At 40.0% G+C, this 19,750-nt stretch overlaps 1 protein-coding gene across 1 annotated transcript in view; it reads right to left on the reverse strand.

Moving 5' to 3' along the window:
- Positions 1 to 19,750, reverse strand: part of ELAPOR1 (endosome-lysosome associated apoptosis and autophagy regulator 1) — an 885,667-nt gene that overhangs the window by 409,215 nt on the left and 456,702 nt on the right. The window contains exon 11 of the mRNA XM_044076128.1: positions 4,551 to 4,641. Within this exon, the coding sequence (XP_043932063.1) occupies positions 4,551 to 4,641 (91 nt within the window). The remainder of the gene's footprint in view (positions 1 to 4,550; positions 4,642 to 19,750) is intronic.

Below are 19,750 nucleotides of genomic sequence, written 5' to 3' on the forward strand. Positions count from 1 at the left end.
GAAAGCACAGCTGCAGGTTGTCAAAACTTTTTCAGATGATATCAGAATGTCATTTGGTCTTGATAAATGAGCAAAAGCAACCTTTAAAAAAAGAAAATTGCAGCATCAGGAAAAGATTGGTTTGGGACAAGAATGTGATATAAAAGAACTTGAGCAAGAGGGGGTGTATAAATACTTGGGAATTGATGAAGGATCAGCAATAAAACATGAACAAATGCGAATAAGGCTTAGTAAGGAGTACTTTAGAAGACTTACATTAATCCTGAAAATAGCATTAACACCTAGGAACAAGATCCAAGCTATAAATCAATTTGCTCTTCCTGTCCTAACTTATAGTTTTGGAGTGATTGACTGCCCCAAAAAGTGTTGGATAGATTGGATATCAAAACAAGAAGGACGCTTCATGCTCACCAAATGATTTATAAATATCAGTGTATACCAACATTATATATTCCCCATTCTGAAGGAGGGATGGGCCTCCTTGAAATTGATTACATGTATAGATCTGCAATCATGGGACTCCACACATATCTATTGACCTCACAAGATCCAAATGTAGTGAAAGTTTTGAAACATGAGGAGAATAAATCTAAGATGACGTCTCTGCTTAATTTAGCAGAAGCATATTGATGTCAAGCAGGAATGGAAATCAAACCAGAAGTGGATAAAAAACAGGCAGCAAATGAATGTGCCAAAAAACAAAAGAAAGAATATAAGGTGAAAGACCAGGAGAGAAGGCAAGAAATGTGGAAAAAACATAAATATAGTTGCAAGTACAGAAAACTTCTGGAAGAGCCTCATGTTGATCAAGAACGAACAGAGGAATGGTTAAGGAGAGGTGAATTTAAACCAAGAGATGAAAGGTTAATATTGGCAGCCCAAGATAGTGGGCTTACATACACACTGGTTTACAAAGTCTATTGCACATGTGGGAGAAACAGACATATGTAGGTTTTGTGGAACCGAGTTGGAAACAGTTACACACCTTATTGCTGGTTGCGATGCTCTAATGGCAAAGGGACTGTATACTGAAAGGCATAATAATGTGGCAAGATTGTTACACTGGAGATTGTGCAAACATTATGGTATCGAAGTGGCTGAAAAACATTGGCAACATGAGCCACAGAGAATCATAGAAAATGATGAAATTTACATCACATGGGATCACCCAATACCAACAGTCCAAAAGATAGATGCTAGAAAACCGGACATAGTGATCCAAGAAAAGAAGACAAAAGTAGCATTGATCATTGAAATCGCCACACCTAGTGACTTCAGTGTCTTGAATACAGAGACACAAAGTCATAAAATACCTTGATCTGCATGCAGAAACGAGAGCCATGTGGAAGAAAGATACCCAGACAGTTCCAATAGTAGTAGGAGCAACTGGCTTTATAAAAAAGAATTTACAATCATATTTAGATATGTTATCAATTCATGTAACACTGTACGAATTGCAGAAGGAGTAATTACTTGGCGCATTGCGGGTGCTGCGAAGAGCACTTTTGGCTAACATCAAAGAGTGAAATAATACTAATTTCATAAACTTTAATCGTACTCTGACTTAGGAATGGGGTCCATTCCCATCATGGTATTAGAAACCCAAAAGACTTGGACAAATCAAAAAAGGGAGAAAAATAAACACAACTTCTCTAATGAAAATATGTTTTCAGTTAGTTAACACTACTTTTCAACTGATAGAAAAATGAGTGCTGCATTTAAAGGTAGATTACAGTCTTGAGATAGTCCATTAAAACACAAGCCTCCAAGCTTTTAAATGACTTTCCAGAAAAGGAGAGTAATAAACCAATAAAACATCAATAAATTAAAAAAAAAAATGGAAGTTTTTTTTCCCCAAAAGGGAACTGATCTGCCCAGCAATGGAAGCACAAGCTGACCGTTGATCCTCAAAAGCCTCGAGGAATGCACTCTTTGGCTGCAGTGAAGGGCTTCCTGCCCAAACTTGTCTTTTAGTCAGCTCAGCTGAAGCTGCTTGACAGTTCGGGTGCGTGGAAGGTGCTCTGAAGCTTTGGAAGCTGGCAGGACATAGCCCATATAGCTAAGGCTACTGTAGCAGTGATAATATAATGATAAAAACTGACAATGTTGCAACAGACCATGGAACTCGGGTTGATAATTCCCCCTCTTTTGATTATCATGTAACAACAGACCATGGAACTTGGGTGATAATTCCCTCTCTTTCGATTATCATGTAACAACAGTTGTCAGAAACTTTGTCTACTTAGCAAAGATAATTCCCAAAGGGATGTTACATAAATCTACAGAGATCATTACCCCCTTATATTCAACATTGATTAGGTCAATTACTGAATACAGTACCCCCTTTGGGATGTACCTCACTTGTCATATCAAACAGCTATAAAGATCTCAAAGGTTCCGAAATCAGATGATCACTGGCCTAAAAATCCTAAGCTACCAGAAAAGACTGGAAGCACTTTCCCTTTATTCTGAATCTTATAAACTCATGAGGGGAGGCATATGCCTTGCCTTACCTTCCCTGCCATTATGGATGCAGTGGCACTGGATCTGTTCTATCTCCACAAATCAAATAGTTCCACAAATACTTGAACCAAGGATCTAAATCTTCATCGACTAATAAATAAAACATGATGGCAAGATAAGTTCATTATGCAGTGCCTTCTCCACTTCTGAAATAGACTGTGTTTGGAAATTAAGCAGTGTGATACATTATATTTCTTCAAATGTGAATTGGATGACTGAATGGGTGGTCATAAATTCACCCCTGGCTTGACTGACTCTGAGAAAAATGAGGTACAGTCTAAGGGAGGCTACTGGCTTAAGTGGTCACAAGTTTCAACTGCCTTGTATTTCCTATGATCTTAGGATTTTAAATGTATGTTTGCCTAAACGTAAAATATGTAACAGGTCTGTGATAATAATAACAGGGACATTACCTAAGATACATAACTGCTACGAAAATGATCATGTATGAATTTGTGACTAGAGGCAGGGTTTGGATAAGTCAAAAATGAAGAGCAAATTTATAAACGATATATCTAGGATGCTGTAAATTCTTATACATGTGAAACTGGGCTAAAGTTAGAAGTATCAGGGAGAACATTAATTAAGATTAAAATAAGTGAGAGGATGCCAAAGAGAGAGAGACTGAGAGACTGAGGGAGACTAGCTGTGGATCAGAATGAACCATCTAAATGGTAGGTGAAGAAAAACTCTTCCCTGTCTAAGGTTGACTGCAGATAAATGATGCTGACAGAAAACATAACTGACTACAAGAGTTGCAAATTATTGAGGAATGTAGGAATGTTTTGCATAGAACTTTAAATGCTGATAAAGGGAGTATGAATCATATATGAACAGGAGTGGTGATCCAGTTAACTGGCATCACTTATCATAAACTAAATTAGATAAAATGATTTACAGTTTGAATTAGGAATTCTTCAGTACATATTTTTTCTAAATATTTCTGTGAAGAAAGGGTCTAAGCTGCACAGTGATGTGATATGGCAAGAAAGAGTTAATTAAGCATTAAAAGTTATGTCTTTTATAGTCAGGCTACCCTCTAATAGCCATAACTCAAAACTGCAATTTCACACCCTGAAGGATGCCCAAATGTTGAAAAATCTGCTTGATGGTTAACTGTATGGCAGTTACCACAGACTTGACATATGACTTTGGTGCAGGTTTATGACTCCTGTATGGCAGTTACCACAGACATGACATACGACTTCGATGCTGGTATATGACTCCTGTATGGCAGCTACCACAGACTTAACAAATGACTTTGGTGCAGGTATATGACTCCTGTATGACAGTTAGCACAGACTTGACATACGACTTCGATGCTGGTTTATGACTCCTGTATGGCAGTTACCACAGACTTGACATACGACTTCGGTGCAGGTATATGACTCCTGTATGGCAGCTACCACAGACTTAACAAATGACTTCGGTGCAGGTATATGACTCCTGTATGACAGTTAGCACAGACTTGAGATATGACTTTGGCGCAGGTATATGACTCCTGTATGGCAGTTACCACAGAGGATGTCTAGCACTCGGCACAAAGGATTAAGAGTCAGAGCTGTTAACAAGCTGCCTCCTGTAATGAGGGGAACAGAGTTTGATTCCTTCTGCCTCCATTTGCCTACTGTATGACTCTGAACAAGTCATGTGACCAGACAGCACTCCTGGACTGCCCCACAGATGGGATACTTTGTCCAGTGGGGTACCCAATTAACAAACAGATTGAAAAAAGTAACTCTTATGCACATCACAAGATAACTGGGAGGAAAGCCTACATTTGCCCTCATACTTTAGGCAATTAGGATAACATTTTCACAAGTAAATATTTAAAGTATGTTACATTAACACCAAATATTATCTTAACAGGAACAATTGAACATGTTCAGCCTAAATTATTTTATAAATAAAATTCAAAGTCTAACAGTAATACAGATTGAATTTCTTATGAACTGCTGTATATTATTTTAGGTGACAGCCCAGAGAGAAAGCTAGACACACAAATAATTTGATATAAAATGTCTTACCTAAATCCTGCAATGTTTAAAGTCAAAATGATGTAGTCTCTATCAGAACTTCCAGCTCCAGAAAATATATGATCTTCGGCTACTACCCAGCCTGTGTACAACAAATTGTAGAACAGATTAGAAGTGATGAAAGGCTAACCCATGAAGTCAAATATTAGGACATGCATTTTATTAAAACAAAAAAGAAGATAAAGAGGTTCTTCTTACAACAGTTTCATGTTAAACTGCATAGGCCAGATAAAAATTAAAGGGAAGTATAGTCGTGTATTACCCAGAATAAGAGGAAATGTGCAACACACCGTCTCACAGCAATATCATAAATGTATGCTTCTATTTACAAACGCCCTCCATCACTAAACCTTATTTTCAAGCAGGGAAATGCTTCCTGCATATGGGAAAAAAAACACTTGTGTGTTGCTGTTCCTGCACTGTGATATGGTGACAGCTCCATATTGAAACAAGATGTTACCTTCAATTCTTGCAAGGAACTTGTAAAGTACGGATGTGTGTGAGCAGGCCAGCCATAGCATTAGATCTTTGTGGAGAGGCCAAATAAAAATATGTTATAACATTTGGGTTTCTCATCCTTACTTGTTTCTTTTCCTGGCCAAAAATTCTAAAAGCAGTGGCATCCTTCATGTGATGAACCAATATGAGTTCCTCTAACTGACATGTGTTGGAGTTGGCATCCTTCATGTGATGAATCAATATGAGGTCCTCTAATTGACATGGGTTGGAGCTGACATCCTTCATGTGATGAGCCAATATGAGGTCCTCTAATTGACATGGGTTGGAGTTGGCATCCTTCATGTGATGAACCAATATGAGGTCCTCTTAATGACATGGGTTGGAGTTTGGCTCTAGGTTTGACCCTTTATGTTGATGGCAAATTCATCAAAAGTTTTTTTCATTAAGTTTGGTCCCTTTTAAAGTAGTACAATTCAAATTTCATGGTGAGAGATCAGCACTCTATCCTTATGTTACACCCTTGTACCCCACATCTTCCCTTACTAATGTAAGCATCCTCTTGGATCATACCACCACCACTTCTGGGAAAGGGGACAAGTCTTGGATCATACCACCACCACTTCTGGGAAAGGGGACAAGTCCTGGATCATACCACCACCACTTCTGGGAAAGGGGACAAGTCTTGGATCATACCACCACCACTTCTGGGAAAGGGGACAAGTGTAATGCAGTTTCCATGGGTGCTCTCAACAATAAGGAATGCTCCAAAGGCTCCCTTACATATTCTGCATTCTTTCATATACATTTCATTTCTTGAAACTGAGACTCTACAAATGAAAGAATGAATGAAAATAACCATGGTTAAGCTAAATCAAATATGAGCATAAACATGCAATAAATGAAATAGGAAATCGTGCCCAAAACCATCAAAGCAAAAAAAAAAGTGTCCAAAGCCATCAAAATGATGAAAAAATTCTATCCAAAGATCATAGACGCCATGTTCTGCAGTTTGTAACAAAAATAAATAACTATTTAAAATAACACTAAAATCTTTATTTAACGTTGTCATTGAAGCTTCCTATATTTATAGTCAAAATAGAATATGTCATTAAAAGAAATCAGGGTATGATATTACTGCCTTATGATGTGTAGAAAATGCTGTGTGCTTAAGACAAGCACTGCAAAAGCATTACAAACTTTATAAAAGGACTCAAAATTGTTAAAAGCAAAAGACATACATCCTAATATGAAGTACAATTTCATAACAGTGTACTTTATAAAATACTACCACAATATAACAGCAATTTTTGATTGCAGTTATAAAGAAATACTATTTAAATACTATTTGATCTGTAAGAACATATTTATTAATGACAAGTAGAATTAGAAATTAGAACCACACAAAAGAATTCATTTGATACACGTTGTAATTCAACAACTGTTACAGATTGTAGGCAATATCAACAGAACTTGATATTTTATGCAAATATATAATGGAAAAAGTGATAACAGAATTCCTAGCTGGAATTCCTAGTGTAATAGATAGTTTGGAGAGAAAAATACTAAAATTCAGAGTTAAAATTGTTGCAGCTGAATTATTTCATAAAACCATACAGACTGAAAACTCTCAAAGAAAGTTCCTAAATTTTAGAAATTATTATGATATGGTAGGAAATTTCCATACATAAAAAGGTGATTGAGGAAAGGCAGGTTTACTGCTAGAGTCCTCCCCTTAAGATCTAGCATTACTTTGTGTTCTTAGATACAAGCGCACTGTCTTCTTTGGGGAAGGTAGAACTAACAGTAAAGCATGTCGGAGTATTAATTCACTGAATGATACTTCTCAGTATTTTCTCTCTGAGATTGTATGCATGTGAGTGTGTGGTGTACAAGAACTACAGTGGTAGCGTAAACCTTGGTTCTAAATGATTGTCATTTGAAGTGACACCCCAACCCCATGTGCAACAAAGGGAAAAAGGGGGTTGCGAATGGATGGATTTGTGAGATGTATAGCTGCTTTGAAGACATTTTCAGTCAGATGGGTTACTAAGATGAACATTTCTTTTGAAGATGGTTTTTAAAAAAGGGAACATTTTGATGAAAAACTGAAATTGCAGGGACAGGATCTTCCAGGTGATGTTCCAAAATTGCCCCTTTTTCTTCCAATGAATTTATGAAGTCTGTAGCTGAACTAACAAAATGTGTGAAAGGAACTGTTGGTGATATGCCTATGCCTACAAACCATACTGTTACACCCCCCCCCCCCACACACACACACACTCATGCACACGGTATCTAACTACAACATGACATGTCAGTCACATTTATATAAAGTTCGTACTAAACAGATGAAGAGTTATGAACACTACAATCTACAGATCTCACTCCACTCTCAGTTCAAGGCCCTTTACAGGTGTATATATTACCAAGAATAACTTTATACTGCCCAGAACTACCCTGCATTCACACATAAACATCATGTTTTCTCATTCTGCTTTTACGATAGTATAGTGTCTCCAAACAGTCTCTTCCATCAAAAGGAAGATGTCAACAGTTGTAATTCACCACAATTGTGCAGTTATCATATGCACATTAATTATTAATAGCATGTGAGCCACAAGCTTTTCAGAAGGAAAAATGCAAGTTTTTTCTTAATAAAACGAAGCAAGGCAGTTTTAAATTTAAATATACAGACAGCTACATTCCTACATAAATAAATGTAAAATAAAATGTTTTGAACACACAGACGGCAAAAGAAAACACTATTCACCAACCATCTTTTGTCAGTACTGCTAACTGAAAATTAAGTTATCTATTTCTGACTCTTATGATCATTTAGGAATTATAGAGGGCAAATAGGCAAGAATACACAGACATGACTAAGCTAACACTAGGTGGTATGCTATCTCTCTTTTCAACTGCAGTTGATATAAACAGCTTCACTTCTCCACTGCTTGTAAAAGTTCACTATACAAACCAAGATGAAAACACAGACATACTGAAATCAACTGCTCAACTCATCTTCAAAGCAAGATTCAATTTACTTGATGGAAAATCCAGAGGAGTGTCCTGGAATGAGTCAATATATGGAAATATTCTGTTAGCACAATTATTTTACACACATCCTACTTTCTGTGTTACATAAAGAATTCCCCATTATCATGAGCACACAATGCAAATCAAAACCAAGAGAATCTAAAGATATTATTGGTCAGTGCTAGGAGCCTAAACAAAAAAGTCCACTCCCTGGAAACTCTCTTTACCTTAGAGAATGCTGAAGTCTGTGCGGTCTCAGAGACGTGGTTTAAAGTCGCAGACAGCACACCAACAGTGCAGGGTTATAATGTCTTCCACACATTTAGGTCAGTTACTTTACAGGGCTGGTCAAACAGGACAATGCATTTGAGCTGCTCCATGTTCAAATCATAATAGGCAAAATCCAATATGACTTCCTTGCAAGATATAGGTCCCCATCTATGACCCAGGAAACCCATACCATGCATTTAAACGTATTAGAAACACTGACCATCCAACCCAATAACATATTTATGTGTGACTTTAATTACCCCACTATTAACTGGGAATTCTATATGACACCAAAAGTACATGCATAGAGATTCCTGGATTTTGTAAACACAAACTCTCTGGACCAGATAGTCAATACACCAACTAGAGGTGCAACCATACTGGATCTGGTCCTCACTAATATGGGGGAGTGCTGCACACCCCCTACTGTAATGCCTTCTCTGGTAAGGTCAGACCACAAAATGGTCTCTTTTAAAGTAAAACTAAAACCTGGACCCCCAGCTAAACCGGGAATATTCAGGAACTATTCTAAGGCTAACCTCCTGCTATAAAGTGAGAACCTGACAAAATTTCAAGCCCCTAAAAACCCTGAGAGCACTTCTGCCTATGCAGAACTGTTCACAGAAACCATGTACAAGCATGTTAATAGCTGTATAGAAAGAAGTACAGAACTAACTCAAAAAACAAGCCACCCTGGTAGAATCACAAAATCAATCGCTATGTCAAACCCAGAGCTGTTGGACATGCTCCACTTAAAGAAATCCCAATCCCTCCGAGCTACATGCTCTAGGGACCTAAACCTTGTCACCACAATAGACAGAACATGCTGGAGGGATAGATTCCTGTCCCAGAGACTTCCCATACTCTGGAACAGGCTACTCATCTACGTCAAGCAAAGTTCTTCATTAGCACTCTTCAAGAAAAATCTTGATTAGTGGATGGGAAATAGGAAATACACACCGGGGAACACTTTTGTGTCTCTGCTCAACAGTGGCACAGGAAAATAACTTTTTAGGGTGGCAAAAGCCAGGGTACCTTTTTGGCTGGGCTTGTATAGGCCCTAGGGCCAATAGCCTAGTACCTACCTATGAACCTATGAACCTACCTATGTATAACAGGAGGTGCAGCAACAAGCAGGATAAAAGCACCTCATCAAACTAAACAAACAACCCAGAGGGCAAATAAAGTCTACCAAAGCCATATATGAGATAAGTTGAACAACCACAAAGCATTCTTTAGCTATGCCCGCAACCTCAAAGGCAATACACAATTGTGTGCAGAGCTCATTGTAAATGGAGCCAACTATACTGAGCCAGAAGATACAGCAAGCCTCCTGGCTGATAAATTCAGCTTTTTACTCCTGTTGCCCCCTCAACTTTCCCTCAGGAAATATCATTAAATATAACTCCCCCTACTATCACTAGGGAAAAGGTCCCTAATGCTCTATCTAAGACCAAGAACACTGCATCTATGGGCCCAGACAATATCCCAGGATGTCTTCTAAATAGCATGAAACATGACCTATCAGGGCCTCCAGAATTACTATTTAACTGTAGCCTTCAAACAGGTTTTGTGCCTCATGAATGGAGAAAGGCAACAGTCATCCCTCTGCACAAAGATGGGCCATCTACAGACCCTGGAAACTACAGACCCATAAGTCTCACTAGACTTATATGTAAAGCCATGGAAAGAATTATCATAGAGATGACCAACAGAGGTATAGTAAACCTCCAGACACTGGGCCCAACTCACTTTGGTTTCGTAAAGAGCAGATCATGCCTATTCAACCTGGTGGACTTCTTTGATAGGGTCACCAAAGCAATGGATGAGGGGAAAATTGTTCACACTGCCTACCTTGACCTGGCCAAGGCATTTGACACAATACCCTACTTGGGCATTGTTGACAGACTACGAGGTGAGGTATAAATCTGTACGTCACCCGGTGGACAGCCACCTGGCTCACAGACAGGACCCAGGAAGTTAGAACTGGGGATTCCATCTCTACAAAGAGGTCAGTCCTTGGACCACTGCTTTTTGGCATTTACTTCTCAGAAGTCAAAGCCAATATCAGTGGTCTCTGGCTGACTAAATTTGCAGATGATTGCAAATTAGGAGCTGTCATTGAATTTCATACTAACACAAATGTTCTCCAGGAGGGGCTGACACAGAAAAACTACTGGTGTCAGAGCCATGGACTAAAACTAAATGCCAAGAAATGCATAATAGTATCCTTTGGGAAGTCATCCATCCCTGGTAACTATCATATTGACAACACATCCCTTAGAGTTGACCCAGTAGTCAGGGACTTAGGGATACACATAGATAGTAATCTAGCCTTTGATCATCACGTGTCTACAGTGGTGAGGAAACTATTCTTTGTTGAGCAACATATAAACAAAGGTATGGCATCTAAGTCCAATGAAGTGATTGTTCCACTGTATTTGCAATTCATCAGACCTATCATTTAGTACAATGCCCCCTTTTGGTATGTACATAACCAGTCATATCCAACAACTGGAACGTCCACAGAGGTTCCTCACTAAAAGAATACAGGGCATAAGTAATATGTTCTATGCAGACCTCCTCAAGGCCCTATCCCTGTGTTCTGTCTCCTACAGGCTTTTGAGGGGAGATCTATGCCTGGCATACAGGGCATTGTCAGACCCCACTCTGATGGACCTCCTGCATATCCACAAAACAAACAGCACCATAATTACGCATTCTAAAGAATTAAAACTTGCTTCTGATATAAATAGGACCTGCTGGAGAGATAGATATGTATCCCAGAGACTATCCCATCTCTGGAACAGGCTCCCCATCCATGTGAAGCAGATTTCCTCCGTAACCCAATTAATTTGTAACTTGGACAATTGGATGGGAAACCAGAACTTCATCCCTGGTTTGGCACCTATGTCTCTAATGGAAACAGGTAACCTGTAAATGGTTCATCTCCCAAGCTCCTGTTTGTAAATGTTTCATCTTCCCATCCCTACTTACACTTATCAAGGGTATCAGGACTTGTCAGAGATTTGGGATACATGGCTTGGCTTAAAAAGGCCCTTGTGGTCATTAGCCTAGTAAACACCTACGAAGCTATTAGTGAACAGTTATAGGTAACAGATGTGCATGCTAGTATATGCTCCTTTGTAACTTGGATGGACGTGGTATGACATGATTTGGCTCAGTCTGAGAGCCACTGTGAATTATCTGGACATGAGTATCAGAATTTGTCTTGGGTATAAAACTTTAGTTAGCTCCTTTTTACTTGACTCAGTGGTATCATTGTAACTATTTTGATACTTTGTAGCAGTATTAGTGTAAATGCCCCTGCCCTTCTACCTCTTTGCCCAGCATTGTATATATAAACTGCCTTTAGAATATCTTAATTGTGATTTCTGATGCAGACTTGTGTACCATCTTTCTTCCATATCCAGAGTATTCCTTTTGTTTTTCCTGATATTAAAATGAGTTATCCGGAAGTGCACCTATTAGCAGTATAGGACTAAGATGATTATTGGAAACCTTCTGTACACATGGATGAAAAAAACATCACATTTTCTCCTGGCAAATGTTTTCCTCAGATTTTCCATTGTTCTGCTCACTTTCTATGTTTCTTTGTCACAGTGCAACAAATATTACCCCAAGTCGGCTTTATTTATTATTGTTTAGCAAACTACAGTTTTAAAAAAAATACAGGGATGATTTCAGCTTCAATTTCAGTTTCTCTTTTTTATTTTGTGTTTCTCCCTTCTGCCTGCCAACCATCATCCCTCCCCACCACTGACCAGTTGGCCACTCATTCCCTTTCCCCAGGGTGACAGTCAGTAAAGAGGGACTGTCATTTAGATAGCCTTCAGGGGCTTTTCTTGTAAACGCTGACAATTCTTACCTTGACAGCTGACATGCGTGCTCATGGGTGAGGGCCCTACAATGACCAACCATCTGATAGATGTACACACTTCCATGCATGCCATCCTCAGAATGCAGTGTCCCCTCAGAAGGTTAGTGATGAAGTAGCTTGGCAGGAGTTGAGCATGTGTCCCTGGCTGACTGTCTACATACCTCTCTGTAATCTTCAGTGAGATCAAACAAGGCTGCATAGAAGATTTTCACACTTACCTAGGATGGGATAGATGTATGTCAATGCGACTCACTCCCCCCAGGCTCTTGTAGGCCATGAGCATCTAGTCAGGTAATTTGAGTCACAGTTATAGAATCACAGAAAGGCCTGCCACTGTGCTCTGTATTTATAGGCTGCAGAGACGCGACTTGAGCCTGGCCTACAGAACAGGCTCTGACCCTGCCCTATTGGAAATGCTGCACATCCACAAATCAAATGGGACAAGAGGCACTCACTCCAGGGATCACAACCTAGCCTGTGACATTAGCAGAACATGCTAGAGAGATAGATATATTTCTCAGAGACTGACCATCCTCTGGAATAAATTCCCAGTTCACATGAAGCAGAGCTGCTCAGTGACCCTATTCAAGTACAACCTAGACAACTGGATGGGAGACTGAAAGCTCACTCTGGGGGGTGGCACCTATGTCCCTCATGGACAGTGGTAGTCAGTGCTGATCACAGACTTGCTATGCAAATAATGACCATCTAACCAAGTCGAAACCATCATTTGTTGCTCGTGTGTTATGCACCTTGCATCTTTTGTTCAATGTGTGTTATGCACCTTGCATCATTTGTTGCATGTGTGTTATGCACCTTGCATCATTTGTTTCATGTCCCAAAAAAATCACTGTGGATGCAACAATCAACTAAACAGCACACCGGTACCACAGCAAAAACCACGATCCACACTTGAATTGAGTAAAAAGCACAAGCTCTTTAATACGACAAGACCAAAAGCAAGTTGTTGAGCGCTTTCATGTATAAAATACACTTCCTCAGAACAAATGACAAGCCCAAAAGCTCACTATAAATACTTAAAAAAATGCCAAAATTAATTGTTTAAAAACTACGCCCTCACCATGTTCTTAAAAAAACAGTACGTACTTTCTCACATGTAATACATCTGTAACATTTGTTACAACATTAACTAACATTGTGCATTAAATTTTTACACTAGAAAACTGATCCTTGTAATAAAACCAAATAAAGATGTTCTACAAATATAATTCAAATTAATACTAGTGTAAAACACAGTGAAACATGTTACAATAAACTGTCAGATAAACCTAATATAGGTGTAACCTGTATCCAAAGAAGCAAAGTTCCATAACTACGTATTGCAAATGTTGTTGGAACACTACCTATGAATACCTTGAACTAGTCCTTATCCAAAAATAGTGCAACTAAATGTTGAATGGTATACAAGTTTAAAATTTGTATAATTTTAAGGATTAGTATATTTTTAGGGACTATATATAAATTATAAAGATGTTATGTGTTCCTAATCAAGGGTTTAGTGGGAATTATATCGTTACACCTATATTAGGTTTATCTGACAGTTTATTGTAACATGTTTCACTGTGTGTCATATTAAAGAGCTTGTGCTTTTTACTCAATTCAAGTGTGGATCGTGGTTTTTGCTGTGGTACCGGTGTGCTGTTTAGTTGATCATTTGTTTCATGTGTGTTATGCACCTTGCATCATTTGTTTCATGTGTGTTATGCACCTTGCATTATTTGCTTCATGTGTGTTATGCACCTTGCATCATTTGTTTCATATGTGTTATGCACCTTGCATCTTTTGTTTCACATGTGTTATGCACCTTGCATCATTTGTTGCATGTGTGTTATGCACCTTGCATCATTTGTTTCATGTGTGTTATGCACCTCACATTGTTTTTTATGTGTGTTATGCACCTTGCATCATTTGTTTCATGTGTGTTATGCACCTTGCATCATTTGTTGTATATGTGTGTTATGCACCTTGCATCGTTTGTTTCATGTGTGTTATGCACCTTACATCATTTGTTGCATGTGTGTTATGCACCTTGCATCATTTGTTGCACGTGTGTTATGCACCTTGCATTGTTTGTTTTATGTGTGTTATGCACCTTGCATCATTTGTTTCATGTGTATTATGCACCTTGCATCATTTGTTTCATGTGTGTTATGCACCTTGCATCATTTGTTTCATGTGCGTTATGCACCTTGCATCGTTTGTTTCACATGTGTTATGCACCTTGCATCATTTGTTGCAAGTGTGTTATGCACCTTGTATCGTTTGTTTCATGTGTGTTATGCACCGTGCATAATTTATGTGTGTTATGCACCTTGCATCATTTGTTTCATGTGTATTATGCACCTTGCGTCTTTTGTTTCACGTGCGTTATGCACCTTGCATTGTTTGTTTCATGTGTGTTATGCACCTTGCATCTTTTGTTTCATGTGTGTTATGCACACACTGTTTGTCTGCTGCAGCAGGGTGGGCATTTTGTGGAGGTGATCTCTTCTTTTCCTTTAATGCTTTGTGAGCATGGGGATATATTTAAGTAACAGGGATACCTCTCTGCTGTCCCCGATTTTACAGAACATCCATATTATTTTTCTGTAATTATTTACAGTAATAGTTTAAAACTGACCCTGATTTTAGGCCTCTGACCCCTATTATTTTTGGCCTTGTCTCAAATTCATGGGTAAAGATGATGAGCGGTATGAAAAGGGAGCATGTGTTGTACAAGGGGGCCTTTGAAAAAATACAGTACTAATGTCTTTCGTCTTTTCCCGGTTAGAGGTCGCCACAACGGAACTCTGGTCCGCTAATGACTGGCAGTGGACTTTTATGGTGAAAGGTGCCAGCCCGACATCCAACCTTCAAAGAAGGCAGACCCATTCATGCATGCACCTACCTGCATGTCTTTAAACATCACTTGACTGCGAGGAGGACATGCAGACTCCGCACAGAAGGCGCTCCAGCCGAGAATCAAACCGGAGAACCTCTTGCTGTGAGGTGACAACTCTAATGTTTCTACATAATTTATTTAATTTAGCAAAACTGCATTTCTGCATTGAAAAATATAGATTCAAACATTTTCATTTTTTTGTGACATCTGTTAAGAATACTTCAATTTATTATCAAAATACTGTTCAAAGTAGCCTGACACCATGATAAAATTGTATTATGCTAAAATAACATGTGAACCATATAGTTATTTCCTCACTTGATGTGTTAAATGTATATAGCTTTGTTTGTCATTTAACTGTTCACATCTGTGAAAGAGAGGAGTTCCTATCACACAGAAAGTTTGCTAGAGATGACAGCAGCCTAAGCCATACCTCTCAACTGTACAGATTTTTGCACAATGTCCAGATTTGTGCCTCAGAATTTTGGTCTATTCCTCATTAAATATGTGGCTTTCTGGCAAATCGCTGGGATGATCTGAGGAATGAAATCATCAATGATGACATACCTTTGAGTTTTAGACTTCATATTCTTTAGAAAATGCATTTTAAGACAAACTCTGTTATTCTAGCTACTTTCTAAGTTTATACCACACACGCACTCAAGACTCTCAACAATAGGTACAGCTATGATTCTGTCAGATGACCTTCATCTGTCTCACCAGGGCTGCAAGCTTCTGGCAAAGGCTGTTGCCTCCCCTATAGCGTTTTTTTTAGGAAAAGTGATGAGGTTAAAACTACCAACATAAACATTTCAACAAAACACAAATTAAAGGTCATACTGCTAAACGCTAGGAGTCTAAACACAAAACTGAACTCATTGTAAGCATTCCTAACCCTGGAACATGCTGACTTTGGTGCAGTCACAGAAACCTGGTTTAAAGCTGTGGAGAGCACCCCAGCCTTGCCTGGTTACTCATTCTATCATACATTCAGACCCCAAACTGTAAAACCAAAGGAGGTGGAGTTTCAATATACATTAAAGACATACACACCTCCAGGCTGGTCAAACAGTATAATGCACAGGAGACACTCCAGGTGCAGTTAACCAAGGACAAGACCCCTATTCAAATCATAGCTAGCTACTGGCCCCCAAATCTGACTCAAGATGCCCAATCCGCCTATTTGGACCTGTTCAAATCTATCAAGATTCAACCCTTTACCCTGATCCTGGGTGACTTTAACTTCCCAAACATAGATTGGAAGAACTACTCATGCCAGAACACAAATGATTCCTTGAGTTTGTTAATGCAAATGCCTTGGAACAGCTAGTTGATACCCCCACAAGAGGTGTTAATATCTTGGATTTGGTATTAATCAACATGAGTAATCACCGCAGCATCTCTATAGTATCATCCTCCCTGGCAAGATCCGACAACAAAGCAGTCACTTTCGAAGTCACGATCTCCCCCAACCCCCTCTAGCTAGGATCAGACATAACAACGTCTCCAAAGCTGAATGCAACCTCCTGAGGGATGGTGTAAACAGCTTCACAGCCCCCTCCCCCTCTGTAGGAACTGGCACCAATATCCAAAACTACACCAAAGTATTATATGAGCATTTATATAGATGCATGGAATCAAGAATACCCAACAGGACTAAATCATCCTCCGCAAGGAAAAGTAAACCTGTCTGGTGGACATCTGCAATAAATAAACTCTATAACAAAAGGAAACAATTGCTGTCCAGGACCAAGAAGGAGCAGGTGCCCAATTGGAAGCAATCTCTCCTTAGTCTGAACAAGCAAATAAGAGCACTAGTGAAATCCACCAAAGCAAACTTTGAGTCCAAATTGGCCACATCTACTAGAGACATTCATAAGGCCTTCTTCACATATGTCCGCAACCTCAAAGAAAGCACCCAGATCTGTTCAGAACTGGTGGTCAAGGACACCACATATACAAATGCCGTAGATATAGCAAACTCGCTGACTGAAAAATTCAGTGAAAACTTTACCCCTCTGTCCCCTCATCAGTAAATCAGACATCCCAGTATCTGCCCCCTTCCCCTTATATCTGGGGAACAGGTCAATGCTGCTCTCTCAAACTCAAAAAATACAGCCTCCATGGGATGAGATAACATCCCAGGCTGCATCCTATGTGAACTGAGGCAGGAACTTGCAGCACCACTAGGCACCCTATTCAACCAAAGCCTGAGTACCAGCTTCATCCCAGCCAAGTGGAGGACAGCCACTGTCATCCCTTTACACAAAGGTGGAGTGTCCACCAATCTGGGAAATCATAGACCCATCAACCTAACTAGCCTGATCTGCAAAGCCATGGAATGGATTATCATGGACCTCATTAACAAGGACATTGGTAACCTCCAAACACTTGATCCCACACAGTTTGGCTTCATCCAGGGGAGTTCATGTCTGATAAATTTGGTCAACTTCTTTGAGACAGTCACCAGAGCCATGGACAAAGGGAAGATGGTGCACACCACCTACCTTGACCTGGCCAAAGCCTTTGACACTATTTCCCACTCGGGCATAATAGATAAACTCTCTCAACTATGCATTAATCCATATGTTACCAGATGGGTAGCAAACTGGCTCACTGCTAGAACCCATGTAGTCAAAACAGGGGAAACCACCTCAAGCAGTAGACCTGTAGTAAGCGGTGTACCCCAGGGTTCGGTCTTGGGGCATCTGTTATTTGGGATATACTTTTCTGAGGTGCAGGCCAAAACCAGTGGGCTATGGCTGACCAAGATTGCAGATGACTGCAAGCTGGGTGCTGCCATCAATTCCCCTAGTGATGTGGACATCCTCCAAGAGGATCTCACTCAGACCAATGACTGGTGCCAGAAACATGGCCTCAAGCTGAATACCAAAAAATGCATTATCATCCCCTTTGGGGAGAGTGATGTCCCCACAAATTATCACATTAATAACAATGTCCTATGCATTCAATCAGTCGTGAGGGATTTGGGCATGCAGATTGATAGCAACCTGACTTTTGACCACCATGTTGTATCCGTTGTACGAAAAGCCTTCTACTTGGCCCACCTCATAAGTAAGGGTATCTCATCCAGGGACAAGTAGGTAACAACATCCCTGTATTCTTCCCTTCTAAGACCCATTATTGAGTACAACACCCCTTTCGGCATGTACCTCGCAAAGCACATGCAGCAGCTGGAGTGACCACAGAGATTCCACACCAGGAGAATCTAGGGCCTCAAACATCTACCATACAAAGATAGGCTAAAAGCCATATCCCTCTACTCAGTTTCATACAGACTCCTCAGAGGTGTGTGTCTGGCATACAAGGCGATCACGGACCCCACCTTGACAGGACTGCTGCATATTCACAAGTCAAGCTTCACTTGAGTAACCCACATGCAGAGCCTCAACCTGGTCTGTGACATCAACATGACTTGTTGGCGGGACAGATTTGTGTCCCAGAGACTTCCCCATCTGTGGAATGGACTCCCTCTCCACATCAAGCACAGTATCTCTTTACCCTTTTTTAAGAGCAACCTGGATAACTGGAGGTAAGGGTGATAAAGGATAATGAGGAAAACTTACTCACAAGCGAGGAGAGTGTGTTGAGCAGATGGAAAGAGTACTTTGAGGGGTTGATGAATGAAGAGAATGAGAGGGAGAGAAGGTTGGATGATGTGGGGATAGTGAATCATGAAGTGCAGTGGATTAGCAAGGAGGAAGTAAGGATAGCTATGAAGAGGATGAAGAATGAAAAGGCTGTTGGTCCAGATGACATACCTGAGGAAGCATGGAGGTGTTTAGGTGAAATGGCAATGGAGTTCTTAACCAGATTGTTTAATGAAATCTTGGAAAGTGAGAGGATGCCTGAGGAATGGAGAAAAAGTTGTTTTGGTACCGATTTTTAAGAATAAGGGTGATGTGCAGAGCTGTAGTAACTACAGAGGGATTAAACTGATCAGTCACAGCATGAAGTTATGGGAAAGAGTAGTGGAAGCTAGGTTAAGAAGGGAGGTGATGATTAGTGATCAGCAGTATGGTTTCATGCCAGGAAAGAGCACTACAGATGCGATGTTTGCTCTGAGAGTGTTGATGAACAAGTACAGAGAAGGTCAGAAGGAGTTGCATTGTGTCTTTGTGGATTTAGAGAAAGCATATGACAGGGTGCCTAGAGAGGAGTTGTGGTATTGTATGAGGAAGTTGGGAGTGTCAGAGAAGTATGTAAGAGTGGTACAGGATATGTACAAGGGTAGTGTGACAGCGGTGAGGTCTGCGGTGGGAGTGACGGATGCGTTTAAGGTGGAGGTGGGATTACATCAAGGATCAGCTCTGAGCCCTTTCTTATTTGCATTGGTGATGGACAGGTTGACAGACGAGATCAGACAGGAGTCCCCATGGACTATGATGTTTGCAGATGACATTGTGATCTGTAGTGAGAGTAGGGAACAGGTGGAGGAGACCCTGGAGAGGTGGAGATATGCTCTAGAGAGAAGAGGAATGAAGGTCAGCAGGACTAAGACATGATATATCTGTGTGAATGAGAGGGAAGATAGAGGAATGGTGAGGATGCAGGGAGTAGAGGTGGGGAAAGTGGATGAGTTTAAATACTTGGGATCAACAG

The sequence above is a fragment of the Protopterus annectens genome, chromosome 7.part0, assembly GCF_019279795.1.
Source record: "Protopterus annectens isolate FY-2018-M chromosome 7.part0, PAN1.0, whole genome shotgun sequence".
Taxonomy (NCBI): Eukaryota; Metazoa; Chordata; order Ceratodontiformes; family Protopteridae; genus Protopterus; species Protopterus annectens.